This window comes from Rhipicephalus sanguineus, unplaced genomic scaffold, assembly GCF_013339695.2.
Source record: "Rhipicephalus sanguineus isolate Rsan-2018 unplaced genomic scaffold, BIME_Rsan_1.4 Seq610, whole genome shotgun sequence".
Classification (NCBI taxonomy): Eukaryota; Metazoa; Arthropoda; class Arachnida; order Ixodida; family Ixodidae; genus Rhipicephalus; species Rhipicephalus sanguineus.
In genome coordinates this window covers 41,195-60,001 of record NW_023615620.1, presented here as the reverse complement: position 1 = coordinate 60,001, position 18,807 = coordinate 41,195, and the positions used below count along the sequence as shown (strand labels likewise).

Sequence of the window (18,807 nt, the reverse complement as noted above, 5' to 3'; positions counted from 1 at the left end):
TATCACCCCTTGTAAAGTCGTTTTCGTCTCATGGCGCATGTGCATCCGGCAGATTAGTCGTAGTTAGCTTAAACGCCGTCGAGCAAGAGGTGGCACTGTGCTCGCGCATTGACACCAGCAGCACCGCCTGGCGGGAGCGAGGTCACGTGGCACCATGAGGAGGGGAGCCGACACTTTTGTGGCTTGGCGTGATCGGCGACGGTCGGCTCCCAGGAGGTCCCCCCCCCCCCCATTGGTGCAATACCACAATTCGTACTTCCGGGCCCTCGTGGCAATTGGACATCGCCGACACCACGTTCATGGTACATTGCATGCGTTATGCTGCTTGTGTGTGTTATGTTGTTCGGGTATTGTAGCGGCATTTTATAGAGTTTTTTGTCGTGTTACTAGTTATTTATTAGATTTAGCTGGCGAGCTTGCCGTTGTAAAAGTGGTTACTAATTGTGCACCTGTTCATTTGGCTCACGCCATCTACTGTGTCCGTGCATTCCATGAGTGCAGATCATTTCAAGACCCCACAGACTACAGTCAACATCCGCTTTTTGAGATTCCTTGGGATTGCTAAATTATCCGAAAATTTGGGCAGTCCAAAAAATCTAATTCATGCTTTTTACACTGCTTAAGGGGGAACACTGCGCCTGAAACCTTTTTTTTTTTCAATTCTTTATACAGTAATACCTCGTTAACTCGAAGTAGTAAAAACCAGAAAAAATTTCGAGATAAGCAGATTTTCAAGATAAGCAAAGTTGGGCAAATTCCATTGAGAAGTTCAGTTCTATCTAGAAACGTTATCCCTACTGACCAGTTTCTTAACAGGAGCGCCAAACTGGCTCTTTGTAAAGGTTTTGAAGAAAAATAATGACATACCAGCGCTATTAACCAGCTGTGTTTTTCGGCACTGCCTTTTTATTTAGTGCAGAGAGACCGACTAAGGCTGGTCTGCCTCTCAGTAACACTTGCACCTGGCAAAGCTTTCTCGAGTTGCTTAACACATCGCATGTGCCGATCATCCGCGCCGCTGCACTCAAATTTATTTCGCATCAAGCGAAGCATGTTACTTGTTTCGGCGGATGTCGTCACCCCTCGAGTAGCTGCGTCGACGCTGCCGTTATCACTGTGCGTGACGCCACGTTGTCTGGCTTAAGAAAATGGTCAAACCAGTCGATGTTGCAGGCTAGGTCAGTTTAGCCCACCGCTAAGTCCAGAGAATCGGCCTTATCTGTCGATGTGACTGGAAGGGGCTCCTCTCGCACGATGCCACACATTCAGCGCCGTTTTGACGTCCGGAAACTTCGAGCCTCGAATCCGTTTCTTTGATTAGGGCTACCTTTCTTTGCAGCATCAGTGACTTGCTTTGCTTTGGTGGCGTTATCCTCACCACATCACACGGCCGACGAAAAAATCCGCGCAACATGCCTTGCGTAAATAAAATGCTGAAATCGCGTCTCTGACGGTAAACAAAACGTGTACGACCCGAGCTATTTTGCGGGGCCTGCTTATGTGCACGTCTATAGCGTCACATGACGTGACACAGGGTTGCTCGACAAAGTTGGTATGCCGCTAGGTTCCGACTTTACTTTCGGGAACAGTGTCCACTTTGTCGTAAATGCGGCAGCTTCGCGCGAACCTTGTGAAACGTATGACATTTTGCCGCTATTGTGAAACGGTTCGGCGGCGAAGTTTCGGTTCCGTTATCAGTCGAGATTTCGAGATAACCGAAAGTGGGCACGGAAATACTTCGAGACAAAGGGCAATAAATACATTGCACCTATGGGAAATTGTTCGGTACCGCGCAAAACTTCGACTTAGCCGATTTTTCGAGATATGCGAGTTCGAGTTAACGAGGTATTACTGTATATTTAAATGAAGTCTCTAAGCTTAAGCATATTTGGGTGCCGATTTCAAATATGCCATTACGTTCCTAGTACAATACGTAGTTTTTAAATTCCAGGTGCCATTCTGGGAGCCATAATTTGCCTAAACTGAGAAATGTTTAATACTTTAAAAACTACACATTATTCTAGAAAAATAATTGCATATTTGAGATCTCCAACATAAACTCTGCAAGTTTCATCTTGATTGATAAAGAATTAATAAAAATTTCAGGACCCATGTGACCCTCTAAGAACGTCCAAAGTTCCAGACATTCTTATATGTTGACTCTATGGGGCTTTTGGCGGTGCCATGAGAGCATCCGAATGTTCACGCATGTCTGAAAAATTAAGTCAACTGCATTCTAAAGTCACACCTGTAGGTGAAGTTTGCACATTATCTGCGCCCCCACTTACATTTTTTTGAAAATTTAGAGCAACTTTCACATGCTATGAGAAATTTTAAAACTCAACGTATTAATACATAGAACACAAGGAGTTTCTGAAGATTTTCAAAGAACCTGCAAGTACAACTCAATTCAATGGGAACATTCACCAAACTGAATACGACAAAATAAATTATCACCTCTCGAGCAGTTCCATGTGCAACTGGTGGCTGCTGAGGAACTCTGTCAGTTCCTGTTCGATGCCTGCTGCGTTGTTCTTCAGACTCCTGTAGAACAAAGCACGAGACTGTTAGATAAGAGAAACTGTGTCTGCAATCAATAAGGTCACAATAACAATTAACTTTCAAAACCACTATACTATTACCACATGAACAAGCCCAGCCATGAAGGTGACCATTCATGAATATGCTGTCAACTATGGTTTCAGCTAGTCGAATATACTTGCTCGACAGTACTAGACAAGACATTTTTAAGTCAAGAACGAATGAACTATAACATTTGTGTTGTATTGACATGCGCACATGTTTGAGTCTCTTTCTTGCGGATGTTTTTCACTCACTAAAAAGTGTTACGTTTATCGCTCAGCGTAAGCTGCACCTTCGTGCATCGAAAGCTTCTTGAATGTTATCGAAACTGTAATTTGCTGCAAATAATCCTGTATTTATTTTGCTCTTAGATTGCATTTCTGCCCCTCAATGTACAAACTGTATCCCGAAGGTCTCACGAACGAACAGATAAATAAAATAAATAAATTCTAACCAGATTGCATGTGCGACGCGAATATCGTGGAATGTTCTAGAACTTGCACGGGATGCACAGCTTATGCTAGAATGTGCGATTATGCAATATAATGATAAACGTCAGGTCTGCTAAACAATGCCCGGATCGGCGATAAACCCGAGAAATGTTTGGGCTGAAGGCAGAAGCGGAACAATCACTCACGCAGAAGAGTATGTCAACCTGAAGCATCACAGAACACTCGCAGTGTTCGGAAAGTATATTCGACTAGCTGAAACCATAGTTGACACCATATTCATGAATGGTCACCTTCAGCGTTCTACACACTCATGACAGATTCAATGCGAATAGTGTTTCAATGACTGTTCTCCGCAAGTAGCCTGTGTACAGCACATTTCCGAAAATTCAGCAGATTACACTGTGGGGCATCCGAAAATTCGGATGCCCCACAGTGTACCGTTCAATTTTTCTGACTCCGGCTTCGATTTCCAAGAGAAGAATTTCTTAAGCTGCAGCACAAGGCAACTGCACTGGACTGCACCGTATTAAAAGGCATTCTAGGATGACAACGATGGCCGATAAAATGCACGTATAAAGTGCACACATTAGAACCACTGATAAGACAGTCAGCTCTGCTCACCGCTGTTGTACTGCGAGTGTTCTGTGATGCTTCAGGTTGACATACTCTTCAGCGTGAGAATGTGACAATACTTAAATGTCAACAAGACCACTGTACTGAAATCTCGCACCAGATAGTGTGATGTTGTCCCGACTTCCTTTAGGAAAATTTCCTGCAACAGTTCTGCTGTTCTCAGGCTAAAGGGCATTTCTAACCTGCATGTACGAGGAGGTATAAAAAAAAAAGAGACCAAGCTCCAGGATTGACTTGCCTCGTCATGTCGTCGAGGTTGGCAACCACAGCGGCCCAGCCCTGCTGCTGCAAGTGCTGTTCATGGACGAGACACTCAGAAACTCTCAGTTCCTGCCGAGCACGCTCACAGAATTCCTGTAGGAAAAAGAAAATGCGCGTCGTGACACCAACTTAGACCTGGCCATCTTTTTCCAAACACGTTTAAACAGCGAGCAGGAATTTTCTGTACCACTTTGAAGAGAAAACAAAATACAGTCAGCGTCAAAAGTTTAGGGACCACGAGACACAAGAAAAGGCTGAATATTCTCGCTGCTTCGGCATGCAGCTTTGAATTTAAGTTTCCGCCCTGTTCTTATTCACCGAGTAAAGTGACAAATTGCTGGGAAATTCAGTTCTCGGACCTAGTGGTCTCCAAACTTTTGACGTCGACAGTACATGCACATAAAGTACACACACTCATGACAGATTCAATGCAAATAGTGCTTCAATGACTGTTCTCCGCAAGTAGCCTGTGTACAGCACATTTCTAGACAGTGTACACCAAATCTCGACTGCACAACCCGAGTTACAGTCGCCGACAGTTTATTCGGATGCTGAATATTCGGACACCTTCACAGCACCACCACTCGATCCATTGAAGTAATGTAAACTCACAACCGAAAATTCGGATGCCCCACAGTATACCGTTCAATTTTTCTGACTTCGGCTTTGATTTCCAAGCAAACTGTATCGGACTACATGAAGCAAAAGGAAAAGATTATGGAGTCAGCAGAAAAAGCATCTGTGGGAACACAGAAAAATTTCCGTGACCTCAGCCATCGGAAGTTTGAAGAGGCACTGAACATGTGCACTGTAGCTAGACGGATACCAGTGTCTAGCGATCTGCTAAGACAAAAAGCAGAGACGCTCGCCCTGTGCATGGGTACTACCGGCTAAAGGTATGACCTGGCTTTCAAATGAATGTGCGGCAAGAGCAGGTCGGTAAACCGAACCGTCGTGACGGACTATTGCACCGACAAGGTGCTTGCTTTTTCCGACGAACCCTGTCACAGGGGAAAGCATAGATAGAATCGTGCGAAAGTTGTCATGGGAGGTAACCTGTCGGGGACGGAGAAACTTCCCCTCGTTACAGGAAAATCACAACATCCGCGATGTTTTAAAGGGTTTAAGTCACTCCTTACCCGTTACAAATCAAATTCCAAGGAGTGGATAATGCAAGACCTTTCGGAAGCTAACACAACCGCAAGATGCTGATGTTTGTCGACAACTGCAGCGCCCACTGGCACATCAATAATCTCATGTTTTCGCCGCCAAATACGACAAGCATGTTGCAACCCATGGACCAAGGTGCAATGAAGAACTTGAAAGTGAACTATCGATCGCGCCTCCTGAATCGTGTACTCTTGTGTGTCGACAGTCAGTGGCAAGAACGATGGCCATCAGCATCTTGTGCGATGCCTGGAAGGCAGCGACGCAGGAAAATCCTCAACTGCTTTGACCATGCAGATTTCGTTAACACTGACAGTGAGGATGAGGGTGGTTCAACAGGCCAGGACCCCAGTTGAGATTCCACCTACCGCAGGAGCGGACATTTTGGACGACCTCCATGCTAGTAGGGTCGATCTGGGAGCGGTTACCCGTTTGAGGAGTTTGCCAACTTTGACAGTGCCGTCCTGCCCTGTGCCGAGTTGGACGACGAAGAGATCATCTGTCAGGCCCTCGAACCAGCGCAGATGGACAGCGACTCAGATGATGATGCGCTACCCATACCACAGCCATCAAATGTGGATTGAGCGCAGGCTGTAACAGTGCTATTGTCGACCTACAGCGATGTCCAAAGACTGGCCGAAATACAATCAGACTTGGTCGCGTGTAAGCGTGCATGCGTGCAGATATGCATTGACAATTTTTCCGCCACTGAGCCAATATACGAGAGTTTTTTTGTTTTCTTGCAAATCCTTCTTTAGACTCGGTTATTCTGACTTTTCAGTGGTTCCTGCGAAGTCTGAATAAACGGTCGATGACTGTACTCAAAAGCACAACAGCTCATGACATACAGGGTCTGTCCCAAAAGTTCCCGGAATTTTTTTTGGTAGTCGTTAATGCTGCCTGGCGGGGTGGCGCTTCAGGCGGAGAATATAGTAGAGGATACAAACTTCAAAATTAGTCCAGTTTCGGTCGCCTGCCGGCAGTTGCTGTTGGCATGTCATGCTTTGCGCAGAAGTATCTACTGCACCCTCGTTGAGAAAAGAAAATTCTGGAGCAGCGTTATGCAATCAGGTTTTGTGTGAAACTTGGTGAAAATGGGGCGGAGCCCAAGGTCAAAATGGCTGTGGCACTACCCCAGCCACTGTGCAGCCTCAATCTGGTGCCAGCGATCCGCTGGTGCCAGCGGACTCTATCAATGATCAAAAGAAGCCTGAAATGAACTAAACATGGGACACTGGAGACAGTAAAGGCATCTGCGACGACCTCACTGAAGGAGGTTCCCACCGACGGCTTCCAGGGCACCTTCAAAGATTGGGTGAAGCATTGGCAACGGTGCATCAAGCCAAGAGGAGAGTACTTTGAAAAGTTCTGGAAAGACTAAACTGATATTTAATAAATTAATTATAAAACCAAAGAACAGTTTAGGTTACAGTGATGGATTACTGCTTAAGAACATCTGAAACATCAACGTTACCAACAATGGTGCATTGATAATTAAGAAATTATGGTATATGTAGGACACAACCATCAGCAGGGCATTCTAGTACCAACCCAATGACATCGCAACTCCAGAGTTCTCTCACTGAGTGCACAAGCATTCACAGTAAAATTATTGTTGCAGAGCATTGCATGAAGGAAGCAAACATTAAGAGAGGCATCAGCCAAGCTCGTGCATGTATTCGAGAAAGCACGGCATAAGTACACAAAACTTTTCAACAGCAAGAAAGTCTACAAAGACTAGTGGCAGCAGATGCCACTTTAATGCCATCACAGCCATGACTTGGAACTGGTGGCTCTTCTAACGATCAACTGCCGTCTCTGATAACTGTCAAGCCTTTCCTAAATGCCTGCTAGCGAACACAACCTCAGATAGGGTGATGACAGCACAGCATCAAGAACATACACACACACACACACACACCAGTCTCATGAATGCATGCATGTAACCAAAAAATGAAAAAAAAATGTAAAGTGCAAGAGCTGCGACATGGGCGAACACGAATGCTGCAAATGGCTGTGCCATCTCACCTCGGCAAGCTGCGTCCTCGCAACGACAGTGTCAAATGAGGGCGGCAGGTTCACCACCGCTTCTACTTCAAGCGTCACGTCCTGGTCTGAAAAAGAGAGAACCAGGAATTCCAGCAATGGTTATGCCTGCTGCCTGTCTATCGAGCCCATGCCAAACTTCTTCATTTGTGAAATGCATAACATGCTTTCAGAATTTTAACTAAAGCATGAGATACCACCGTTCTTAAGTGGCCCCTAAACCACCTCAAGGTCAAAACTTAGTTGTGTTGCAGTTGTGCACGAGTGATGGCATTCTGAGCTCAATATGATCATTTACTTTAAATGTTAAATAAGCATCAGAGGGGTCAGTTATTGGGAGCCAGTGCTCCAACGCCCAAGGTCAAATTTGCAGCCCTTAAAAGAAATTAATAAAAAGGGAGTCGAGAAGTCATACATTCAAAGGCGTTCAGTTCAGCATGTAATCAAAGTGAAATCCAAGAGGGTAGTCATATAGTGAAAAACGTCAACGAAAAGTCACAGGTGAGAGCTTGCATGTGCGCACTCACAATTACATCAACACGCTGCACTATCTCATGCACACCTTGGGCAGCATGATCCTAGATAAGATTGTCCCCAGCTTTAAGCTGCATGCCTGTCAAAGAGTACAAGTGGCGTGGCCCCCCTTGATCTTGGCTGCAGCACATTTCAGAGGCTCCCTTATATAAATACAGCCAGCTTAGCGCTTGTCGCATTTGTTGTTGCTCGAGAATCTCTGCTATGAGAAGCATGTACGGGGCAGTACAATACACAATGCACACGAATGTATACAGTTATGCAGCTACTTGAACTGATAATGTGATTGATGGTCAAGGTTAAGGTTACACTGGGGAACCACTTCGCCAGCCTACACTGTTGAACGCTCGTTTTCGGGCTAGTTACACAACTATCAATATGCTTTCAAGTCTACTAAACTCCACTGTGAATTACACAGACTAACACATTTTCATTCCTGTATGATGTGACAAAATGTGCCTGCAATGCTTTCACACAAGGTTGCTTTCACAGACCCAACCCAATTATCAACCGTCTCACACAGTTCCAAGAAAAAATGGCAACGGACAACACTGAAGATTGGAAACATAAAAAGCATAAAATAGAAAACAAATTAGGAGGCATTGGGATACTGGACATATTGCATATGCCCAGGACAATGCTTGTGCTGTGTGTGGCGAGTTACCAAGAAATTAACATCAAGCTCCTCTGAAGGTCCCCACAATAGAGTGCTTTAGCAGCGCTTGTTTACAGTGCAGCAAGCACAGCAATACTGTACCATCGCGATCGGCATGCAGTATTTCGGTCTGCAAGACCTCCATTAGCCACTACCATCATCTCATCCCGTTACTGCGTGCACAGAGCGACTTGCACAGCTAAAACATTTTTGGATTGTGGTATGCTAACACAGACTGGTAATCGCATAGCGTAAACCATTAGCGTAAAGAAGCAACAGTTATGCACTGTCTTTTTTTTTACGCTTCTTCTTAGCAGTCTGCTGTAGTTTCAGAAAAAGGAGACTTTTGCAAGCTTTGATCAAAGGTAAAGATAGTTTCTGTGATGGTCACACAGACTGCCATCAGTCAGTTTCTATGACCAAGCCAGGCTTTTCGAAAATTTCGTGAAAATTCCCCAACTTTCCCACATGTCCAAATCCACTGACAATTCCAGGTTTTCCACGTTAGTAGGTGCTTAAGGTATGGTACTACTGGCACTGCTAGAACCACAGACAAGGCTGCTAGACCCTAACAAGGCTGCATTATCAGTCCATCCCAGCTCTCAAGCGTGAAACAAAAGAAGGTGCCCATGAAGAATAGTTTATCCCAATGCAGTCAAAGTTTATTGAACTAGACATGGATACGATCACCTCAATGACAATTAGCAGATTGCAACACTTCCTTAAAGAAACTAACTAAATTGCGAGGTCTCGCATTACAAAAGCACAACGTAATTAAGAGGCTTTCTGCGGTGGGGGACTGGATGGGCTCGCATGCAGCAAAACGAGAAATGCTATAAAGAGGGTGCAACCTGTGCACAGATATTCAATACAATGTCCTTTCTGCTCAGCTTATACCGGTTTCACACGGGCCCTTTTGGTCGCAACCACAGCCAATACGCAATAGTCGCTGCTATACAGTCCAAACTGACCCGTATAAGCTTGGTGCTGACGTCAGTCAAATGACAATTTGGCTCCCAGAAAGCCATGCACGCATCGCGATCACCTTAATACCGATCGAGCTTGATCGCGATTAAATGTGACCGTGTAGCAGCACCTGATCCGGATCGAGCCTGATCCAGATCGGCCCTGACTGCAATCAAAAGAGCCCGTGTGACGCTGGTATTATACTACTCCAAGGAAGAAACAAAATGCTTACCCGACGTGACGAGTTCATTGGACCTGTCGAGGGTGTCAGATTCAATAGAAACCTTGTTGAAGAAGTAGATGGGGTTGGTGTCGGTGCCCGCGCTGTAGCTGCCTACAGAAGCTGTCGGATGAAGACTCTCGCCTCCGCTGATGAGCAGCACTTGTTTCTCGGGCAGCACATTGAACCGCTGATGAATGACAGCTTTGAGATGCTCCACACTGCGACGAGCACACGATGCCACGTTCACCAGACGCAGGCATCAACCTCATCGGACCATTTTGGGAGATGTAACTTCCCTCCAACCATGTCTTCATTACAGAATGGGACATTACGAACGTAAGAAACCTATTTTTGTTTAAATATAATGGTTAGCTGCTAAATTCAGCACTTCCTAATTACCGGAGAAAGTAGCAGTCCTCTCGCAATCTCTGCCCACGAAAATAGTCTTTTATCGGCCAAAACGCACAGATTATGCAACATGGTGCGACAGGCTGGTTTGTTGAAGCTGCATCCACAATTTTTGCAACAAATTGCAGCATTCAAAATCCACTTTATGGGCACTTATCACTGCCTGTGACAGCAAAATGATAGAGACCACATCAATGTCAATTATCATGAAGATTGACCCCAATAATGCTCCTTAATCCCTTCTATTTAGCTCCTCACGTATCCGACTATATATCCCGGAAGGTATTTTACTTTAAATCTCGAGTTTATCTTGAGAAAGACATCGGGCAGAAAGCTGTGTACAATGGGGGAGGCACACAAAATGAATCAATCATTGTGCTGAAAATTTTCAATTGCATGTGCACATTTATTCCAGCATTGTGCTGGATGTCTGGAAGAACTGCAGCTGGTAAATGAGGCTGCGAAGAACGTCGCCCCGTCATGGGCAATTCCCGGGGGAGGGGGGGGGGGGCGATGTCAGACTTGCCCCCCTTAATTGTTACCGCTGGATGTAAGAGGCTAATTGAGTAATGCACCACTTAATGCTCCACTGGATATGACAGGCTTGTAGTCTGTCCAGAGGGACCGAACTAGAGCAGACTTATGAACTCGGAAGAACGATAATAACAATAGTAACAGCACGTGATCCACAACTCGGAACACGAGCTTTAACGTTTTAGCATGCATTCGACTGCAACATGTTTCTGACACAGCTTTTCTTTCGAAACGGTACGCCCTCATTCAATCTAAAAGCGTCGAGGCCTGATGAAATCCTTTGTAACGGGAAAGAAATGTATTCGTCGCGCAAGAGGAACCGCGAGCGAGGCATTTCTCCAACATGCACGAACAGGCAAAGCGTAGCACGTGATAACAACATGCTCGCGTTTTCCCCCGCCGTGAACAGTGTTCGGAACAAAGGATTTGCACCGTGTTGCTATGGTTACGCGCAGCACCCCCAAATATTCCCCGACTCATGCACATCGCTAGCACACCCACCTTTCGACGGCGTGATTCATATCAAAGGTCACCATCTTGCCAGTATCGACGAGGAAGACGTACAGCATCTTGACTTTCTTGCCGACCTGCGAACGCCGTGCACAGATGTTACCGACCAGTTAAGAGCGCTTCCTCTTAGCGCGCACGACTTGGGGAAGTTTTGCATCACACCCGAAATCACGGAAGTACTCGAACGGCGATACACTCAAAACTACACGTTCATGGTGGTTACAAATCGGTGTAACGTTAAGATTTCCGGTGAGCAAAAGCAAAGGGGGCGCGAGGTTTGCCCTACAATGCTGCACAGAAATAGCGAAGACACAACTGGTGAACAGTACTGCGACGCTACCTAAGAAAACAGTCGCAGGTAGTTGAACGCTCCGTCGGAGTCGGGTGCGTAGGGTGCGAAAAAGCTTTTCGCCGGAGCCAACTGGGAGTTGATCAGCCGATGCGCCGTATCGACAAGGCACCGTAGTATCATGCTCGCACTGGCAGGTCCCGTCGTAGACTGTCAGCCTCGGACGCTCCCGCAGCATGCGAATTCCGGCCTATGTGACGGTCGCGTCCTTCGAACGACATCTGGCGTAGTGGGACAAGTTTTATCGGAAATTTATGGACGCTTACGATTACGCGTTTCGTTTCCTCGGCCACTTCTCTAATCACCCACTGTTCTGCGATTTCCAACAGCTGACCGCCATGTTTATATTAGTGTTGCCAGCTCGCGATAGTCCCGTATGGGAAACGCTGCCAACTGCGGCAGCAACAACGCAAATAGACAAGAGGGCAATGATAGCGCGGAATATGAGGGGCATTTCAAAGGTGGTACAACGTAACGGTAGCTTATCGCGTGTCGTACGCGGTCATGGTATCTTGAAGAGTTAAAGGCAAGTCATTTCCCTCGCTTTCCGAACGCTAATGCGATAGCATAACGGAAAGAAACCGCGCGGTTGGCTCGCGTAGAAACAGCGACAACTGTGTTTCGACATCGGTTGTTTCATCGCTCTTGCGACTCAAGGTCGGGGCGCAACGCGCGCTTTGCACGTGTGCTGCGCCGCACTTTTACTGCCTTACGAAACCACGTCTTTTTCTACCCTACGGCGTCGATAAAGCGAATGGTGATCGAAACCAAACCATATAACCTTTGAGCAAACTTGCCGAAGTTATGTCTTGGGACTTCTCTTTAATAGAATGCAAGTTCATTCATCCGCCTGATAGAAAACTAATTAAAATTCGGACCTGGCGCCTCTTGTAAAGACGTGTAATTAACTCGCACCAGCTCTAAAGCGTTATGAAATATGACGACGCGGAGCTGATTACTTCAGATTAACGAACAATTGCGATTCACACTGACAGTACTCGTAAATTTTCATGTCATCGGTTTACTCTCACCGCTTTGGTCACAGTGCAAGCGCGTGTTTATTATTCGGAACGTGGCCGCGGTTGTCGGGAGTCGAACCCGCACTCGGAGAAAGTACAATTATAGATATATGACAAGTTCACTGTAATGTTCGTTGCTCTTTCCTGAGTAGATAAATAATGCATACGATTCAACATGAAAGTTTTATCAGCAAGCGTGTGAGGTTATCGACACAGTCACATGCATTGCAAGTGCATTGCAAGTACGTAGAAGGTGACGATCAGTGAAGACATGGCCTCCTCTATACTTTCTGTGCCCGTCAAACGCTCTCTCGGCGACCGTCGTCCTTCCCTCTCACCCACCGTGGTTTTACGCTGCAATCCACCGCGGCGCGGCGCTACCCACGTAGGGGTTATTTTTTGTGCCTTGCGGAGCTCCCGCCACTGTGTCGCATGCTGCTGCGCCTAAAAAATCGCGTGTTGCGACGTTTTCTTGCTGCGATTGTTTGCCGATATACCTGCAAGCGCTTGTAGCCATCGCACGAAGCAAAGGATAGCGTCGTTGACGTAGGACAGCCGATCAAAAAGTTGAATGCGACCTCCTTGCGCCCGATGGCGTACTGCTGTGTGCCACATTGCCGGTCGGATGGGAAACAAAGGATTCCTGGTGTTTCTTTTCACGAAATTCCTGCGGGGGAGACAGCACGGCAGCAGTGGATAAAGGCTATACGAAGAGACGACTGGGTGCCCAACACGACGTCGAACTACTCCAGAGTGTGCAGCAAACACTTCAGGGAGACAGACTTCGCAGAGGGAAAACGGCGTCGCCTGAAAAATGGCGTTATCCCCACCGTGTTTCCCGACTACCCATCGTACCTCAGACCACAACCGTTGAAGGAGAGGACCACTGAAAGCATCCAGAAACGATCGGCTTCACAATGTGAAGATAATGAAAACGTGCCGAAACGAAAACGGAATGGGCACCGAGAAGATACTCACGGTGAAGCGTCAACTTCGAATGGCATTGACTTTGAACTGCAAACATCAAAGTGCATGAACGACACTTCTCTGGATGGCCAGCAGCAAACAATGCACAGTGAAACGATCTTGGATGAGGCAACACCTTGTGCTCATAAAACAGTCACGGACCAAGCAACGCAAGTTGATGTAGGCCTGTCCAGCCTCTTAGCAGTTGAAAGAGCGAAATGGAAAAGAAAGGAGAGGGACTTGAAAAATCAGGTGGAAAGGTTTCGCCAAACAGCTGACCAATACAAAGAGGAGCTTAAGAAATTAAAAGATGACTGCCATTTTGCCGACTTGGAGTACATCTGTGAGCAAGCGAAAGAGAAGGACCTCCCTGCTGTATTCCTATTGAACCAGATTACTAACTTCAGGCGCAAGAAACCAACCTGGACGGAGGATGTGGTGCGACACTGCGTAATACTCAGGCACCTGTCGACGAAGGCGTATGAGCATGCGAGAAAAGAAAGGCTGCTGAAGCTTCCATGCAGAAACACCCTTCAAAACTACATCGGGAGCAGTTCTGGAGAAACAGGGGTCAATGACTTGATACAAGGCCGCCTAAAAGCTGAACTTGACAAGCTTGAGGCACCTCAATCGAAGATGTGTACCCTTATCGTCGACGAAATGCGCATCAAGCCAAAGTTGCAATATAATAAGCAACTGTTTCGTCGGCCATGACGTGTAGCGAATGAGCCTGAAAGTGAGGCTGTGCTCGCCAATTCCTTGTTGTGCTTTGTGATCAACGGGCTCTCGACGTCTTACAGAATACCAGTATCGTACTTCTTTACGAAAGGTCTGAACGGCTCCCAACTCTCAAAGTTGATTCGGTATGTGATGGAAAAGGTTGAAGAAGCTGGTTCTAGAATAGTGCGTCTCGTGACTGACAATCACAAGGTGAACGTTAGTGCGATGAAGGACCTTTGTGGCGGATTCCTTACCTATAGGATTCAGCATCCGTGTGACGCTGATAGGCTTCTTTTTCTAAGTTTCGACTACTGTCATGTATTGAAGAACGTGCGATCACAGTTTCTTGCTCGGGACCTTGGCAATGGAGGGGAAGTGTCTGCAATATTTCTGAAGAAGCTGTACGAAATGCAGAAGGAATGGCTAGTAAAGCCAGTGAGGTGCTTGAGCAGAAAGCATGTCTACCCTAACAACATCGAGAAGATGAATGTGCAAAAGGCGGTGGAAGTGCTTTCTCCGGACGTGACTTCGGCACTTGAATTTCTTAAAGAACAAGCTGGGCACAGTTGCCACCCTATTTTTGCCGCTGGAGGACCAACCATCGTGTTCATGAAAAACATATACCGATGGTTCATCTTGCACGACACGAGCAACAAACTTCAGCATGTTCATCAAAGGTTCCCCGATGTTCGGCATTACGATGACCCTGATGACCAGCGCCTTGAATGGCTGGAAATAACTTTTCAGGAGTACATGGAGAATCTCAAGAAGCAAGCAACGCATGCTCGTGGCTTCTTGACCACTGAAACCTACGAGGCACTTCTGCTGACAACGTATTCTACAGTTGCCTGCATTCGCTATTTGCTAAGAACAGAGAATTTTCTATTTGTTCTTACGCGGAAATTTAGCAGCGATCCGATTGAGTCGTTATTTGGAACACTCCGGCGATCACTGGGCTGCAATGACCAGCTGGATGCCCGATCTGCAGTGAGTGGCTTGCAAAAGCTCCTAAAAACGGGTATTGCAGCTGCATCAGAAAACAGTAACGTGCTTCGCAGTGAAGAAACTGGACAAAACAACGGGGTTGTGGTTGCAAGGCAGCAGCAGACGCCAACGATTTCCGCCAAGCTGCCAGAGGAAGCTGTTCACGTGTTGGAGCGCTTGAAGCGGACAAATGTGCCAGCTAGACTTCCAACATTGCAGCTGTCAGCAGTTGTTTATGTTGGTGGCTACATCGCACGCGTTGTTATGGAGCACATGGATTGTGAAGATTGCTGTGCCGTTACAACGAAAGCTCTTTCCAACCAGCCACTCCAGCAGTTTGTTCGGCATCAAGACAGAGGCGGACTGCTCTATCCTTCGGACAAGCTGCTCTACGTCCTGGAAACCTTGCGGCAGTTTGTAGAAACGGCACTTCAAAGGGAGCCAAGGCTTCAAAAGCCCCTGAAAACACTGCTTGAAGCAGCTGTTCCAGCCGTGTCAAATTCAGCGCTACTGAAGTGCACTACGTCTGATAGCCAGCACCACAATGATCTAGCCGTGCTGGTTTGCACAAGATTCATCAGGCCACTCCTTGTCAACTATGCTTCTACAACCACGGATATAAAACATTTTTCCAGAAGCCGCTATCACGAAAATATGTGAAATTGTAAGTCCGCAATCTCTCTGGGAATAAATTGAGTTCGTGCCCCCATTAGCTCGCACTTTCAAAAGCCTCTGAATCATTATTTTTCACGTGCGCTGTCATTTATATGAGCGGTGTACTACATATGCCAGTTTAAATACAGTATGGAAATCGCATAACAGTACGCCGGTTTTGTCGATACTCAAATAAGCGTGAGGTGCGGTTGTGAACCAGCTTTAGTGCTTCAGACTGGAACACTCGATAAATGCAGAAAAACCACAAAAATACGCGTACCGCGATGCTCCCACGGCCGCACCCGCCGCACTTCCAGCTGACGTAGCCCACCCCCCTCCCCCTACGTGAGTGGCGCCACAAGCGTGTTTAGCGGCGGAGCCGTGCAACTCCGCCGACGGCGCTCTCCTATTGTTGTGCCGGCGGCTTGACGGGCACAGAAAGTATAGATGATCATGCTGCAATGGGAAATGATGGGTCGCCTGCGTAACCGTAACCTAATGCTGACAATAGCGACGACAGTGCAAGCATGGTGCAAGCGACATCATCAACAGCAAACATGGCTCCCGTGTCGTTTTGGTGCTGCGTGTTCGCCGTTTCGTTATTTGCCTGCCTGGGCGAGCAGGTGGACGAAATTGTCGTAACACCTCTCGAAACTAGCGGGAACGAGCCATTCCCTGAACCCGAACTCCCAACTCTCCCCACAGGATCTGATGATGCCGCGCAGAGCGAGGCGCAAGCGAACACCACAGCCGACGACGGCGCCAGCTCGAACGCCACGGAAACCGCCGGCGCTAAGAACGCCTCTTCGGCAAATCCGATCCGCTGCCTCCCCAGCAACGTGACGAGGAACGAAGACGAAGAATACAACACGCTGCAGCTCATCAACGGCACGGCTTTGCTGCAGGAGCTGTCGCCAGCGCCGAACAAGACCAACTCGACCGGCGGCCGCTGCATCGTGGTGACTTTCTACTCCCCGTACTGCAATTTCTGCGCCGGCGCCGCGCCCTACGTCAACGCCCTGCCCGCCGCCTTTCCCGACCTCGAGTTTTACGCCGTTGACGTCGTCAAATCGAGCCACATAAACATGCGCTACGGGCTAGTCGCAGTTCCCAGCATACTCCTCTTTCACAACGGTCGCGCCGTGGCAAAGTTCAACGATACGTTGGTCACGATGCAAGGTTTGGTGTCGTTCGTCACCAGGCACACGGGAATGCAGGCTACTCGGCCGCTGGACCCGGATTACAGCGGCCCGCTAGCCGATAAGCCTTTAGAGTACACCGACTGGGTGCTGGTTTCGGCCTGGCTGTTCACCGTGGTCTGTGCCGTGGGCGCCTTCCTGCGCTCTAGCCTGTGCAAGAGAATGGTTGCCAGCGTACAGAATGCCTGGCGTGAGGCTCAGCATCAGCATCAAGACTGAGGATTGCGCTTAAAACTGTGGACGTAAGCGCTAAGGCAGTCGATTTCGCAAGATGGTTTTTGGTCCGATAACAGCTTGCGAAAATCGCCTTTCTCTGACACATCGTCATAGGTTCTGTCGTCGTGGATCTCTATAATGGACGGGATTCATAACAGTTGTTCGTACAGCAACTGTGGTTTGAAGTCAGCCGTTACGTCAAGTGGACTTTGCCGACAGTGACCATTCTGTGATTTCAAGACGGTATCGCACTAAGAGGGCATTTGTCAAGAAAATGGTGCGTCTTTGTAGCCGATGCTGACAAGTTGCAACAACGAAGAGCTGTGCTCTTTTGGCATCTGTTACGACGACCTCTGTGGCATAGACTCGCAAGCCAATGGAGGATGACCATGAAACACGTGGCGGGTTTAGGTGTATTATGTGATGTGTACATAAGCCGTATACTTTTATGTGTCAAGTGGACTCTTCACAAATATACTTGTCTTGGTTATAGACCTATATAAACGCGGCAGCACCATGTTTGACCATTGCGTTTGCATTTTGCTGGAGGAGTTTCGGTGATGTCCAGACAGGATATCCAATGCTGACACAATTGAAAAATGTTTACACATTAACTGCAGTGGTGTAGCCAGGGGGCCGGTTTGGTGGATTGAACCTCGCCTCCCAGAAAAAGCCGGCAGATCACATGCAATGTGGGAATCGAAGCAGCCAGCAAATAGCTGCATATGTCATCTTGTTTGTCGTTGAGGCAAAAGAAGTCATTCATGTCGTGACATCTATATATAGATCACTATGTATCGCAAGTTTTCCATGAATGCATGCATGTACGATCTGGTATATGCCATGCTAATGAAACGTGCATTCTGGTACATATATAAGATTCGTGATCTGCTATTTATATTCGACACGCACTCAGGTCATGCCACACTGACTTTGGTACATATCCAGCTAACAAAACGGTCGTGAGCATGGCATCTAAATCATGCCCTACATGACATGCGCGTCATGATTGTCATATTAAATCCTGTTATTTATGGTCGCCAGACAGTCACGTTGCGCAATACCAATTTTGGTGTATATCAAGCTAGTGAAATGGTCGCTAGCGCACCATGACCGTGGCACGTAAGTCATGCTGTACATGACATCCGTGTCATGACTTTCATGTTAACTCCTGTTATTTATGTTCGTCACACAGCCACGTCACGCAAGACCAATTTTGGTGTATATCAATCCAGCGGAACGGCCGCCAGCGCACCAAGAGCGTGGCATGTAAGTCATGCTGCACATGACACGTGTCATGATTTTCATTTTAACACCTATTATTTATGTTCACCACACAGTCACATCATGCAATACCAATTTTGGTGTATATCAATCTAGCCAAACGGCCGCCAGCGCACCAACATGACGTGTCTGTCATGCTTTTCATGTTAATTTCTGTTTTTATGGTCGTCACACAGTCATGTCGCGCAATACCAATTTTGGTATATATCAAGCTAGCGAAACGTCTGCCAGCGCACCATGAGCGTGGAACGTAAGTCATGCTGTACATGACGTGTCGAGATTTTCATATTAACTCCTGTTATTTATGTTCGGCACACAGTCATGTCACGCAATACGAAGTATGGTGTATAGTATCAAGCTAGCGAAATGTCCGCCAGTGCACCATAAGCGTGTAACGTAAGTCATGCTGTACATGACGTGTGTCGAGATTTTCATATTAAGTCC

At 47.1% G+C, this 18,807-nt stretch overlaps 3 protein-coding genes across 3 annotated transcripts; 2 read left to right on the top strand and 1 right to left on the bottom strand.

Moving 5' to 3' along the window:
- Nucleotides 1-2,457: 2,457 nt before the first annotated feature.
- Nucleotides 2,458-11,847, bottom strand: LOC119377902 (RB1-inducible coiled-coil protein 1; the record flags this gene model as incomplete). The annotated part of the gene is made up of 6 exons (XM_037647193.2): nt 11,313-11,847; nt 10,964-11,049; nt 9,530-9,738; nt 7,125-7,210; nt 3,907-4,022; nt 2,458-2,544 (listed from the first exon to the last, which is right to left on the bottom strand). Coding segments are annotated over exons 2-6 (566 nt in total), but the record flags the coding sequence as incomplete, so codon positions are not given.
- Nucleotides 11,848-12,843: 996 nt separating this feature from the next.
- On the top strand, nt 12,844-15,670 carry LOC125756747 (uncharacterized). The gene is made up of 2 exons (XM_049411668.1): nt 12,844-13,171; nt 15,128-15,670. Exons 1-2 carry the CDS (start codon nt 12,932-12,934, stop codon nt 15,668-15,670), a joined length of 783 nt encoding a protein of 260 aa, XP_049267625.1. The 5' UTR covers nt 12,844-12,931.
- A 526-nt stretch (nt 15,671-16,196) lies between these two features.
- Nucleotides 16,197-17,684, top strand: LOC119377904 (thioredoxin domain-containing protein 15). Its single transcript, XM_037647195.2, has one exon. It carries the CDS (start codon nt 16,222-16,224, stop codon nt 17,080-17,082), a length of 861 nt encoding a protein of 286 aa, XP_037503123.2. The 5' UTR covers nt 16,197-16,221; the 3' UTR covers nt 17,083-17,684.
- The last annotated feature ends 1,123 nt before the right edge of the window (nt 17,685-18,807 follow it).